Source organism: Felis catus, chromosome D2, assembly GCF_018350175.1.
Source record: "Felis catus isolate Fca126 chromosome D2, F.catus_Fca126_mat1.0, whole genome shotgun sequence".
NCBI classification, from domain to species: domain Eukaryota; kingdom Metazoa; phylum Chordata; class Mammalia; order Carnivora; family Felidae; genus Felis; species Felis catus.
This window is the reverse complement of record NC_058378.1, coordinates 37,733,781-37,747,751: the sequence shown is the minus strand read 5'-3', so window position 1 is coordinate 37,747,751 and position 13,971 is coordinate 37,733,781. Positions and strand designations below refer to the sequence as shown.

At 53.5% G+C, this 13,971-nt stretch overlaps 1 protein-coding gene across 41 annotated transcripts in view; it reads left to right on the top strand.

Annotated features, from left to right (window-relative positions):
- The first annotated feature begins 3,942 nt into the window (after positions 1-3,942).
- The window catches only part of KCNMA1 (potassium calcium-activated channel subfamily M alpha 1), a 731,637-nt gene continuing 721,608 nt past the window's right edge, over positions 3,943-13,971 (top strand). For 13 of the 41 annotated variants that reach the window (XM_019813353.3, XM_019813352.3, XM_019813351.3 and 10 more), the window contains exon 1: positions 3,950-4,483. In XM_019813353.3, coding sequence (XP_019668912.2) covers positions 4,106-4,483 — 378 coding nt within the window. In that variant the 5' untranslated portion in view covers positions 3,950-4,105. Of the gene's footprint in view, positions 4,484-13,971 lie in introns of all 41 variants that reach the window. The other 28 variants (XM_019813374.3, XM_019813363.3, XM_019813362.3 and 25 more) reach the window with 7 other exon arrangements.

Sequence of the window (13,971 nt, the reverse complement as noted above, 5' to 3'; positions counted from 1 at the left end):
ACCGCCTTTATCACAGTACTTTTATATGTTGGTAGGGCTGGCAATTGGGTAATTAATATTATTGCGGCTGCAGGATTTTGCAGTAGGACTTTCTTCTTTGGAATTTTCACACCAAATTTCTGACTATTTTAATAGGTCCCCTTTGCATTCACCAAATAATGTCAAGTACCAGAAATGGTCACCAGAGGGCGCTAGATCACTTACGGTGTCCCCCTGGCTTCCGCATAACAAAATCACCATGATTTATTACGTCGAGTATTGGAACTGGGTCTAGGCAGGAAAAAGATGAAATCTATACATTAACTATGATGTTGAGCCAACATTTCAGTAAATAAGCTTCTTTTTTCCTCCTTGGCTCTTACTTTAGTTGCTCTGCTTTTTTCATTTGTATGTTAATGTACTTTTATTTATTTCTTTTAAATCAGTTGAGATAGTTCAGATTAGAATACTTTACAAACTTGAAACCCTGGTTTGCTTTGAAAGCCGAGATAGGCACATGTTCACATGGTAAAGAGGCTGCCCTCCCCCCTGAGAAGCATATAAATGTATTTAGAAATAAATAAATGGCCTGTATTGTTTTTAGGAGAGGGGGGGTTGAAGTTTCTATTTGTGGTTAGCCTTTGAGTTCTTGTGCAGTGGCCCTCAGTTCCCAGCCTGCAGACACACCTACAAGAGGGGACACGCACTGGGGCTGTTTGGAAGTGCTTCTCTATACTTTGCCCTGGAGTCCATCTGGGGACGGGCTGTGGGGCCCTCCAGGTCGTAGTGTAATTGCTGCAGCAGAGAGCGGGAACGCTTTGCCTCAGTTCTCATCCCAACTGAGGGGACTTGTGGGGTGCGGAACAGCAAAGCAGGGGGCAGGGAGATAGTCCTATCTGGACCCCTCTCCCCCATGGCCTGGTGCATGCACACACACATTAAGTACTGGGTTGGGGTCAGAACATCTGGTCAGAGTTTAGCTGTCTGTTTTTTGGGTCACAGCCAAGATCTGTATAATGTTTTCTTTTTCACCTTACGAATAACCAATGTTATTTGTGGGTAAGTGGGTAGAGCAGTTCCTGTTTATATTCCAATTTTATGAACGAGGAAGCAGGCACCTAAGTTTCCTTTGAAGTTTGAGGTTCCATTCCATCTGTGTATAACTTTTTCCTCAATTAGTGGGGCCAGGGGCAGGTTTTCCGAACCTGGTGCTGAAGTTGGTGGATGATAAGGAGGTAGCAGGAGAGGTGGGCAGGTGAGCCTGGTGGATGGTGGCACTCTTGGCATTCGCTGCCTGCTGGTCGGGCCATCCTGGGAGGTGGTGTGAGACTGGGGTTGTAGGATTGGTAGGGTATACCGCAGCGAGGGACCCTGAGGAATCCCAACTCAGCCTGGGTTTTGTATGACACAGAAGTTGCTAAAAGCTTCAACCAGCACAGGCAGAGGTGTGCAGAGAGCAGGAGATAGGGCCTCCCAGCACCCTGTGGAAGGACGATGGGGTGGTGGAGGTGACAGTGGAGGAGATACACTGGTGGGGATCCTGCAGTTGGGGTGACCGAAGTCACGGCAACCGGTGGCTTCTTGCTAGTATCCCCAGACTGGTGTTGTAGGGGAACTCAGGCTGTGGGGGCTGTTCAGGAAGGCCTGGAGGGGATTCACTGGTTTGCGGAAGCTCAGTTGTAGGAGGGAGGAAATCCATTCTGGGGGTTTCACACCCCCTTGGGCAAACAATCCTATCCTTCTCTGCTCTTTTTATGCTATGGGTGTTTTATTTTCAAAATTTAAATCTTGTACTTGCTTTAAGGAAAGTCCTTAGCGTTCCTGGCATATGCTGAGGCCCAAAGGTAGCAAAGTACAGCTGTTTAGAAGGCTAACAAATCAAAGGAATCTCAAGGTCACGGTTTACCTTCTTGCACATCTTCACGGCACTTCTGGGCCTGACCCCTAACCCAGTGCTGGGAAGAACCCAGGGCCTTTGCATGGACTAAGGCAGCACAGATGTATTGTGTGGCTGCTGAGCACGAAGGAGGAGGTTTAACACTGTTTTTTGAGTACCAAATATTCGAGAGCTCTTACTCATTCTGTTTCCCCCTTTGATGCTGGCCTTGACCCTTTTCTAATGAGTGTGTGTCTTGAGCCCAGTGAACATATTCTGAATGTGTCTGGAGAAGCTGCAAACGTTCCCTTCAGCCTCTCTGTCCAGCTGGGCCTCCCTTCCCAGGTCCTCCCCAGCATCCTCCAAGGGCGGGTGGGGTGGGGGGGTGGTGGTGCTCTGGCTCAGGCAGAAGCAGTACTTGCCTGCCTACACAGTTAAGGTTGCTAACTTGGCCCTCACCACAGGAAGGGCTGAAAGGAACCTGATAATTCCAATTAGGCTTAAACTAATGAGCCGGAAACTTTGGGGAAACCACTGAAGGGAGAATGTGACCATCTTCCTTCTAATTAACACTGGAAAACCTTGTGGTCCAACTGGTAGCCAAGAGCTCTGAAGGGCAGTGTACAGAGGGAGCAAAATTTCCCAGAGCTTTGGAAGAGGTATTCCCCTGTGGTGTTGGGATAGAGGCTGCTGAGGGGGGAAGACCCTAACTGGGGAAAAGCAGGCTTGGATGGCGCCTAGAGTGCCCCTTCTCCCAGTGGCTCTCCTCCCACCATGAGGCTTGGGGCTAGATAAGAGGGGGAAGGAACACTTCAGGGAACTCTACTGTCTATTGAAGCCTGCACCATCCCTGAGGCCAGGTCCCCACCCTGCTCGTCTCTCCTCTCAGGCAGCCTCTGTCGCTTAAAAACAGGCAGAAAAACCACCTGCTGCTGTCAGGGGCCACAGACCACCCTCCAGCCTCCAGCCGTGCGTGGGGCACTGGGGCACCTAGGAAGAGGGGAGGGAAGAACGAATTAGAGGCCCGAGGTGGGGGGGGGGTCGAACTAGGGTGTCCTGGAGAAGGGTCCTCCTCACTCCCGAGGCCCAAGGATTTGGAGGTGTCCGGCCGTGTGTCGACAGCTGGTCACTCCTTCGCTCCCCACCGGGGGCTCCTTTGGTAAAAACAGCCTGCCATGGGTGCCCCGCCATCCTCCTCGGGGCCCCGCGGGTCGCTCGGGTGGGGGCGCAGCACCTTGGAGAGAGGCGCCCGATCCCGCGCCCTGACTTGGGGCGCTCTCCCTTGCTCTCGGGGGGTCAGGGGAGCGCGCCCGGCGGTCGCCGAGGGATCAGCCTGCCCCCTGCCCGGCCTCGAGCCGAGGCGAGCCGGCGCTGCGAGCCTCCTCCCCTCCCGCCTCGGGCGGCCTGAGCCCGCGCCCGCTCCAGTTGCTGCAGCTGCTGCTGCTGGCGGCTGCGGGGAGCGCGGGGAGCGCGCCGAAGAGGCTCGGGCGGCGAGGACGGGGACGAGGAGGAGCCGGAGGAGGCGAGGAGGAAGAGCGAGGGGAGGCCGAGGAGGCTCAGCGGCGTGGCAACGCGGCTCGGGGATCCCTGGGGGCATGGGCTAGCGGCCGCGGCGGCCTGGCAGCGGGACGCAGTGGACCTTCCGTGGCCCGGCGCGTGCAGGGGCAGCGAGCCGGAGCCGAGCGCAGCCGGGGACCGCGGGCTGGCGCTGGGGTGTCCCGGCGGAGGGGGCTGATTACCCGTTATTAACTAGTTGCCACCTAATAAGCCAGGAGCGGCGGGTGAGCGGCGCGGGCTGAGCGCGGGGAGGGTCCCGGGCCGGAGCGCAGCGCACTCGCGTGGCGCACGGCGGGCCGGCGCGCAGAGCCGGGGCGGGCCCGGGGGCGGCGCAGACCCCGGGCGCGGGCGGCCCGCGGCGCCCCCTCGCTCTCCGCGCTCGGGGCCGGCGCAGCCCCGGGCGAGCGGGGCGCGGGCCGGGGCGGGGAGCTGCCCGCGCGCTCCATCCCCTCCCCCCCGGGCGGGCGGCCGGGGGGAGGGCGGGCGGCGGCGGCCCGCCGTATATATCTCGGCGCACCCCGCCAGGTCGCGCACAGCGCCCCGAGCCCAGGCGCCTCCCCGCCCCCTCCCCGCGCTCCGCGGCGGCGGCGGCGGCAGCAGTAGCAGCAATATGGCTGTTGATGGGTGTTCGGGGTGGCGCTGGCGGCGGGAGGAGCTCCCCCGAGCCCCTGCGCCGGCTGCCCGTTGCTAGCTATGGCAAATGGTGGCGGCGGCGGCGGCGGCAGCAGCGGCGGCGGCGGCGGCGGCGGAGGCAGCAGTCTTAGAATGAGTAGCAATATCCACGCGAACCATCTCAGCCTAGACGCGTCCTCCTCCTCCTCCTCTTCCTCCTCCTCCTCTTCTTCCTCCTCCTCCTCTTCCTCCTCGTCCTCGGTCCACGAGCCCAAGATGGATGCGCTCATCATCCCGGTGACCATGGAGGTGCCGTGCGACAGCCGGGGCCAGCGCATGTGGTGGGCTTTCCTGGCCTCCTCCATGGTGACTTTCTTCGGGGGCCTCTTCATCATCTTGCTCTGGCGGACGCTCAAGTACCTGTGGACCGTTTGCTGCCACTGCGGGGGCAAGACGAAGGTAACGCGTGCCCCGGGCGTCCGCCCCCTGCGCCAGCCCACCTCCTCGCTCCTCACCGCGCCTTGCCGCCCTCCATCCCTGCCTGCCTTCCCCGCGCCGCCTGCCCTTCCCTCCGCTCTCCCCGCGCCCCGCTCGGCGCGGCGGGCGGTGCGCCCGGGCAGAGGAGTTGCCCCCAGCCGGTGCGCCCCGGGACGCGGACGCCCGGTCCCGCGTCCCCTTGTTTACGGTGGGGTCGCCGGCGGCCGCGGTTGGGGCCGGGCGGGGGACGCGCGCCGCTTGGTTGCCGGGTGCGGGGTGGGGAGAGCCGAGCCCGCGGGCCCCGAGGCCCCGGGGGGCCGCCGGGTGCGTGTGCCGGGTGCGGCGGCCGCGTTCCTGGTGGTGGGCGAGGGGGAGCCCGGCAGCCCGCACTCTAGAAACCTGTTGGGGACAGGAGTTCGCGGAGTCAGAAGGAAGGGGGAAAGCCTTTGGACAGGGGAGAAAATCTTTTGGACTAGGGAATCCCAGGGGAGGAACCTGGCCAGAGGAAGTGGGGGATCTCGGGGACAGAGAGGGAAAGTTGGGGAGATGCATCCCAGTTTCGGAGGCAGCCCGCGGAGGCTGCCACTTTAGGAATGTGGCAAGGGCGCACATCTGATGTCACCTTCCTCTCCATCCCTTGGATATTCTTCTGGAATATACCCCCACCCCAAGTTCTTCAGCCTGTGTATTCTCGACCCCCAAGCCACCCCCTTTAGGTGCCCGGAAATGCCGCCAGCAGCGGGGAGCAGGAGCAGGAGGTCCGCCCGAGAGCCTCCGAGGCCGCGGTTTCGCGCGGAGCCTCCTCCCCAGCGCTTTTGAGGTGGCTGGATGTCGGCTTAAGCTATTCCTGGCGCATAGACGCCCACCAGCACCGAAGCTCACTACACCTTAAGTATGGTTGCTAGGCTGACTGCCTGGTCTGTCGCCGTGTCCCTAGAGATGTCCTCTGCCCTCCTCCTCCCCCCCTCCCCCCCAACCTCCCAATGGCTGAAGGTGAGGGGCTGGGGCAGTTTTTCACAGAAAACTGAATGAGAGAGAGAGAGAGAGAGAGAGAGAGAGAGAGAGAGAGAGAGAGAGAGAACTGGAAAAAAGAGGGACCGAGCTGCTTTGTGTTTGAGTAAGTCCCACCCTAGGGGACTTCACAGCGCTAACATTTTCGGAGGGAGGGGAGATCAAGGGGAATTGGCGAACAGTGCAAAGTGGAGGCAGATCTTGGTCGGGATATTTCACACCTCTTTTCTAGCAAAGTGAATCCCAGGACCCCTCAAACTTCCATAGGACTCGGCAACTTGTCGCAGTCTCCTTAGTTGCTATGGGAAGTAGGGAAGCCGGGGGCTCTGGGTGAAATACCGAGGAGGAACCCAGGCTCCCTCTCCTGATCATTAATTATACACGGCGCTGGGTGCTGGAGATCAGCTGAGTTTTGTGGCAGGCACATTTGTGTTTTGGAAAATACTGGTGTGTTGGACATAAGGGAGAAAAATAAAAGCCATCTCTGTCTTTTCTCCTCCCACTTCTCGGGAGGCTTCCAGATGTTGGCCAGCCAGCTCTCTTTGGAGTTACCTCCTCTGCCATGGGGGTTCTCCTTCCTTGTCCAGGTGAGAAATCTCCCACATTCCTGAGAAGCAAACAGGTTAAGCAAAATCTGAACCACAAGACCCTGAGATGGTGCTTCCTGCCTTAGCCTTTCTCTTACCTGTGTCTTTTTTTTTTTTTTTTTTAGTATTTATTTTTGGGAGAGTGCAAGTGGGGGAGGGGCAGACAGAGGGGGACAGAGGATCCAAAGTGGCCTCTGAGCTCACAGCAACAAGCCCCATTATGGGGCTTGAACTCACAAACCACAAGATCATGACCTGAGCCGAAGTCGGAGGCTCAACCGACTGAGCCACCCAGGTGCCCCTTACCTGTTTCTTCAACATCTTGACCACACATTCCCTCGTCTCCTCCTTCTCTCACAGTCTTTCGTCTTGGAGGGTTTTTTTGTTTGTTTGTTTGTTTTTTCCTTTACTGAGGGTCAGTGTCTGCCCTTAGGGGACAGAGAACTCCTGGATGTGTGCATCTAAAATGTTCTCTAGACTAAGTGGTTTTGGTGAAGTTTTTTTTTTGTTTTTTTTGTTTTTTGTTTTGTTTTTTTTAAAAAAAATTTTTAACGTTTAATTATTTTTGAGACAGAGACAGAGCATGAACGGGGGAGGGTCAGAGAGAGGGAGACACAGAATCTGAAACAGGCTCCAGGCTCTGAGCTGTCAGCACAGAGCCCAACGCGGGGCTCGAACTCACGGACTGCGAGATCATGACCTGAGCCAAAGTCGGACGCTTAACCGACCGAGCCACCCAGGCGCCCCATGTTTTGGTGAAGTTTTGAACAGCCTCCTCATGCTTAAGAAATGGGGCCTTCTTGATCGTAGTGAAAACTTTTTCAGCGAGTCAAAATAAGTTTTGGTATTTTTGTGATCCTGGGGTTTTAAACACGGCTTCCGAGTCCTTTTACTCTAGGGGTTCATGGATGCCACTGCAGTACCTGTGATGAAATGCTAATTGGATGGCTCACGTAGAGAATCTCTTTCATAAATGATGACCAAGCATAACTTCTGTCGGTCTTCTTAAGTAAATAGGTTTTTGGCAACGATCATGAGAAAAAATAATCCCTATATATTTTAGGCTTTATTTTGTAGCTCCAAGACCTGCTGAGTTGACGTCACTGCAAGTTTCTACAAAAAAATCAACCTGGGATGAGAGACACTTGCAGTTGGAGGGAGGATGTGAGGCCAACGTAGCACGAGGTCGGGTCACTTTTGATCCCATTAGAGTCCACTTTAAAACATTCCCAGAGTTACTTAATAACTGCCCCTTGATTTGCTCACTTAAACCATGTGTAGCTGGCTCATTACACCCATTAATAGTAACTTAGGTCCCTTCTAAGCTTTACTTTCTACCCCTGAGGTCTGTATTTTTACTGCCATCCTGGTTTTTTGTCTTACATTCTTTTTGTTTTCCAAGTATTTGCTAGTTGTTGAGATGCGGTACTGAAGAATGCAATTGGCCTAAGTTTGGAATAATTATTCCAGTGCTGGGCTTCCCAAGCAAACGTAGACTGCTGGGGCATAGAATTCTCTCGGCCCTCAGATGTGCCCACCCTCACCCTCATTCAGTCCCAAGACGGTTTGACCAGCAGCTGGGGTCCCATGGAGGCCTCGTTTTTTAGCATCTGAAATTCCATGGGAGGTAAATTTCATCAGGGCACTGTGACATCACAAGTATTTGGCCCCTAGGACGGCATCTTCCTTTTTGATCAAAGGAACCCAATCTTCCTTTTTGATCAAAGGAACCCAAGACTATGGACGTGCCTCCCGGGGCATCTCAGCATTAGTACCTTTGGCCTCTGAATTGTAAATGGTGAGTGACTTTACTACTTTGAAAAGAATGGCGTGTGGACTTTTTTTTTTTTTTTTCTTCAGGAAATGAGAGAACTAATCACATTGCCCCCTGTTGGGAACTTGGGCACAATCATCCGGTACTGTGTTCTTTGCTATACTTTTTCACATCATTGTTTTTTTCTCTGTTGGGTTTCATCAGAGCTCTGTGTTCACCAGGCTGTGATGTTTTGAGGTCCGATCCAGTTGCGAACTGTAGTGAACAGCGAGCAGCTCAGGCAGCCTGGATAAGGCCATGACCTTGAAGAAGTCATTTAACATCTCTGGTCTCTTTTTCCTTGTGTTTAAAATGTGGAGATTGAATTCTCTGACTTCTGATGCCCCTTCCTGCCCCATGACTTGGTGTCAGAGGTTGGGAGGAGTTGAGAAACTACGGGTAAAGTTTCTAGCTCAGAGTGTGTTTTGTAATTTTCTGGCAAATTCTTTAGGAATTCAGCCTTGGAGTGCCTCTGTGTGTTTCCTCTTTCAGCACACAAGCTGCTTCTCTTCAGATTAGCCTGGGGAAACTGAGTCCAGCTTTCAATGGAGCTGCGGCTCACTGGGGGACCTGGATGTGGCTGGGCATAGGCTCTCGCCTGCTCTCAGTTTGAGCTGTCCTCCCTGTAGAAGTTGGGCTTGATCGAGCCTGGTCTGCATGTAATGAATTATTGAGGTATTGTCTCCATGGTTGTGTCTGAGAAAACAACACGTTTTCTCTGTCAGGTTCGTGACTAATATAAACATCAGATCCCGTTATGGCTTGGTAATTACCCAGGGTCTGGCCCGATGCATCCAATCAGGACTGGAGCTCCAGTGCCTCAGAATTCTTGATTCCAGATCAGACCTGCAGCCTCATCTCGTCTTGGGGATTGCCTGCATTGGATGACCTTCAGATAATTCTCTTTGATCAGGTCACTTAGGGTGGCCTTGGAGAAGCTCTCAGGTCCCAGTCACAGGGGAGTTAGAGCTGACCTTCCCTCGTGCAGAGAGATTTTTGCTGCTCGTTCCTGGCTCTCTTTGTGCAAATGCACACTTCAGTAGAGATTCAGCAGTCAGACCCAAGTGCAAATCCTGGATCTTATTAGCAGGGCATCTTTGGCCGTTAGCCATATTGCACCTTGGTTTCTTCATCTGTAAAAAGAGCATAATGATGCTTACTTTGTAGGATGCTTATGAGGAGTAGCAATAATGGGTATACAGGACCCAGCAAATGCCTGGCACTAAGCAGGCTTCCTGTAAATAGCTCACAAAGTGGTGAGTTTGTTTTCTCTTTGATTCCTTGCGTGTTTGGCCCCAGACGGGCACAGACGACAACAAATAGAACTTTTGAACCCAAAGGAACCTCTATACTCTGAAGTCTACTGTCCTTGGGTCAAACAACCAGCTAGGGTGACACTGAGACTTGGGCTCATGGCTCTTGGCTCTGGCAAGGCTGGAAGATTGGGGAGGGGCAGCCAGGGAAGTGTCCATGGATGGGGGCCTGCCAGGACAGCTGCTGTTTTGATGGTGGGGACATCAGTGGACTAGCGTTGACCAGTGTTAACGCTGTGGGGCTCCGGGAATGATAGACTGAGAGGGTGTGAAATGTTTGGTAGGAGAGCAGGGCTGGCCAACGTCATACCATTGAGAAGGGAGGACTTTCATCCCGTTACCCCAGTCCAGAGCTCGTAGACCTGTTCCCCTGACAATGCCACAGTTTCCTGGGCAGCGTTCTCTGTAACAGGACCAGCTTTCCTCCCAGTGCTGTTTCCCAAAGTGCGTTCCGTGGAGCACTTGTCCTTGCACTTACCTTGCGGAAAATGTTGTGAGTCTTGGCATACCTGAGCACCCCCGTGAAGAGTCGGATCACAGGTGGGGAGAAGCCCTGTAGTAGAGAAATTGGTCAAACTGCTCTTAACCGGGCTCACTTCGAGCAGCCTTGCCTTGCTGTCAAGACTGCTGTGTAGTACCTGAGTCCGCCTGTGACCTTGGGCAAGGACTTCACTGCTCTGCACCTCAGTTTCCCCATCTGCAAATTGGGGATTGTAACAGAGCACAGCCCTGTGGGGTAGGTTCTCTCTCTAGCCCTATTTTGTAGACTTTCCTAGGAGGACACTGGTGACCTAAAGCCTTGGGCTGACTCTGTATCCAGGTGCCCTGGGGACTTATCCAAACGTGTCAGGAGGAGAGGAAGAGCTGCCCTATCACGTGGTCTGGGGCAGAGAGAATTCCAAGGTCAAGGCCGAGTGTCTCGTAGCACGGAGTAAGTCCTTGCTTTGGGTCCCTCTCTCTGTCTCACCGGGGCAGGAGAAGCGTGCTGCTGAAACCGCCTGGCACTGGATTGCAATGCCGGGACCTCTTTCCCAAACTGGGCAGCAGGGGGGCCCCAGCTCACAGTGGCAGTGGCCATATGCTAACTTTTGAAACACAGCAGGCAACACCACCATCTTGGGACTTCAGAGCTGTGGAGTCCCTGGAGGGGTGCCCCTGTGCCTCCAGTGGAAAGGGCTGTGTCTGTGCAGTGATTCCGAGCTGCTGGGCTGTGCGGGAAATACTGGCCTTCATGGACCCGTGTCTGGGGGTCAGGCAAGGCCAGGCCTCCTGCAGCACCTCTGAGATTCCACAGCCTTTCAGTGCATGGCAGGGAGCAGATCAAAAGTGCTTCCTTTTTTGAAATGCTACTTAAGTAGGTGGAATCCTGGCCCTGGGCACACAGAGAAGGACTCTCCCCCTCCCAGGCAGAGGTGTCTTAGCATTCTGGGTAGAAGTCTCAAGGAATGTTCAGTTGGGATATCAGATCTCTGCTTCGGAGGGCTGGAGAGAGTGTTTGTCTGGTCCCGGGGCTTGTCACGTGTTAATATGCATAAGAATCACCTGGGGTAGCCATTAAAAATGCAGCTTGTGATTCCGACAGCAGGTCCAGGGTTGGGCCTGAGATTCTGCACATCTGACAAGACACGGGGGAGGGCGGGTGCCTATGTTGTGCAGGCCACACTTAGAGTAGCAAAGATCTGGATCATTCCCACCCTCCAGTCAGTCCCTCCCTGAAAAAAAAAAAAAAGCCTATTTTTTTTTTTTGCTTTAATTTAATTTTTTTTAATTTACATCCAAATTAGTTAGCATATAGTGCAACACTGATTTCAGGACTAGATTCCTTAGTGCCCCTTACCCGTTTAGCCCATCCCCCCTCCCCAAACCCCTCCAATAACCCTCTGTTTGTTCTCCATATTTAAGTCTCTTATGTTTTCTTTTCTTCCCTGTTTTTAGATTATTTTTGTCTCCCTTTCCTTATGTTCATCTGTTTTGTCTCTTAAAGCCCTCCTATGAGTGAAGTCATATGATATTTGTCTTTCTCTGACTAATTTCACTTAGCATAATACCCTCCAGTTCCATCCATGTTGTTGCAAATGGCAAGGTTTCCTTCTTTTTGATTGCCGAGTAATACTCCATTGTATATATATGCCACATCATCTTTATCTAGTCATCCATCAATGGAGACATTTGGGCTCTTTCCATACTTTGGCTGTTGTGGATAGTGCTGCTATAAACATGGGGGTGCACGTGTCCCTTCGAAACAGCACACCTGTATCCCTTGGATAAAAGCCTAGTAGTGCCATTGCTGGGTCGTAGGGTAGTTCTATTTTTAGTTTTTTGAGGAACCTCCATACTGTTTTCCAGAGTGGCCGCACCAGCTTGCATTCCCAAAAAGCCTATTTTTAAATATGGAAATTCCCAGCTCTTCAGCGGTGGGGAGGGATCCTGTGCCAGGACAGCCAGGTCGGGACGACTCTGCACAAGCCCCTTGGAGCCTCTGCGGTTCAGACCGGGCCCTGACTGCTAACACCCACTGTTCGGGTGCCTGCTCCCAAGGAACCCACAAGAGCTGTTGGTGGAGGGTTGGGTTGTGGCGGCCAGAGCAGTGGTCTGCAGAGATACAGGGTGGGGTGTGTGCGTTCCCCGCCCATCAACATGCGGGTTCCTCCTCTCGCCAGTTGGTCACACTGCAAGGGGCTAGGCTTCTCGAGGTCCAGGATGGCAAGTCTGCCAAACCAACTTCTTGCAAAATTAAAGGCTGGTGGCGTAGCCAGGCCTGCGCCGTGGTGATGCTCCAGGAAGCCAGCTGCTGGCCATTCCCTCTGGAGTGTTTGAAGTCCGCGGACAGCAAGACCGCCAGCCCGATTTTCCACAGGGACCTGGGTGGGTCTTCCCAGATGGAGGGTTCAGCTTAAAAGGGTCGGACTCAAGACCGATGCTGAGTGTGGGGAGATGGGTGGCACGGCACGGTGCTGGGCCCCCTCAGCTGCTCTTCTCAGGGGTTCTGTCAGGGGAAGTTGAAAGGCGTTCTTTTGTCACCCTAGCGTATTAGGGTGGTTTGCAGCTCACACCGCCAGGGACCCTGTCCTGGAGCTGTGCTGTTGATGTGGTTGCACTGTCAACGAGGAGCAGTCGGACCAAGCTTTGAGCCCTGAGCGTCTTCAGCGGCCGGAAGGAGGAAGGGCTTAGTGCAGTGGCAAGCACACAGTAGGTCCTCCGTTGAATGTTATGGTTACGATTGTTGTTGATTTTGCTTTTACCACCTGGTGAGTACGTACTCTGTGCACAAACCAGGCTGGGTGCTAGGGGAAGAATAAGACCCAGTTGTGACTTTGTTTTTAATGTATATTTTTGAGAGAGAGAGAGACAGAGCATGAATGGGGAGGGGCAGAGGGAGACACACACACACACACACACACACACACACACACACACACACACACACAGAATCTGAAGCAGGCTGCAGGCTCTGGAGCCCGACACAGGGCTTGAACCCATGAACTGTGAGATCATGACCTGAGCCGAAGTTGGATGCTTAACCGACTGAGCCACCCAGGGACCCCTTTTAATGTTTATTTTTGAGAGAGAGACAGACACAGAGTGTGAGAATCTGAAGCAGGCTCCAGACTCTGAGGTGTCAGCACAGAGACGGATGTGGGGTTTGAACTCATGAACCATGAGATCATGACCTGAGCTGAAGTCAGATGCTTAACCTACTGAGCCACTCAGGTGCCCCCCGGTACCCACCCCCCCCCCCCCCGCCCCACTTGTGACTTTCATCTGATAGGACGAGAGGGAAAAAAACAGTTATCTTCTCATGGGGTGTGCAGTGTCTGGTCTTGGAGTTGCCTGTGAGCCCCTCCCTCGAGGGCAGGAATTGAGTCATTTAAATATATGTTGGAAGGGCCCTTTCCATCACAGTTAGCTGGGGGCCGGGTGGGAGTGTAGTAGGTGCAAATATGTTTTGCTCTTTTTTTCTGGGTAATTTGTTAGGAGCTGTGGAGAAAGTCTGGGTGAAAGGGATGGGCTTGATTTGGTGACACGATGTTTGAGTCATTCCTGGCTTTCAATTATTCACGCCACCCAGGTCTCTCTTGGCCAGCAGATAACAAGGATTTAGTTCATGACGAGCAGCTGTCTGCGAGGTGGGTGAGTCAGGCAGGGGACAGGAGGGGAGCTTCAAAAGAATGGAAATGGAATTTGCTTTGTTTTCAGCATTATTTGGTGATTGTCTTTGTCTCATTGCCAATTTGGAAATGTAATTGACACTCCAGGTCCTGAATGGATGTACTTAACATCCTCATCTCCCTGTAAGATCTCATTACCTGTATGACTAATGCTTCTTTACCTGGCCAAACGCGAAATTATTTAAGACATCTCATTTACTTTCTGTTCTCTGTGCTGTTTCACTGGGCTCCCTACCATGTTTTCTGAGGGACCCAGATCTGGCTTACTCTGGACATGTGAAAGCTAATCAGCAGACATGCCTGTATTCCTTTCTTCGCGCCTTCCTTCTGCTTTTCACCCTTTACTTCTTTTCTTCCTTCTGTAGTGACTTTTGCTAAGTCTGGGAGCAGAGAGACTGAAGTTGGCAGGTTAGTGGACAACAAACAGGAACTTGGTCTCACTAGTTGAGAAGCACGTGGTATTATGAAGTCACAGAGGTGGAAGGGAGATTTGGGCCTGGATTCTACTTCCTCCCCGGTGCCAGTGCTGGGAGCCCTGTGCCCCATCATCATTGGGGATGGGGGTGTTCATGATCTC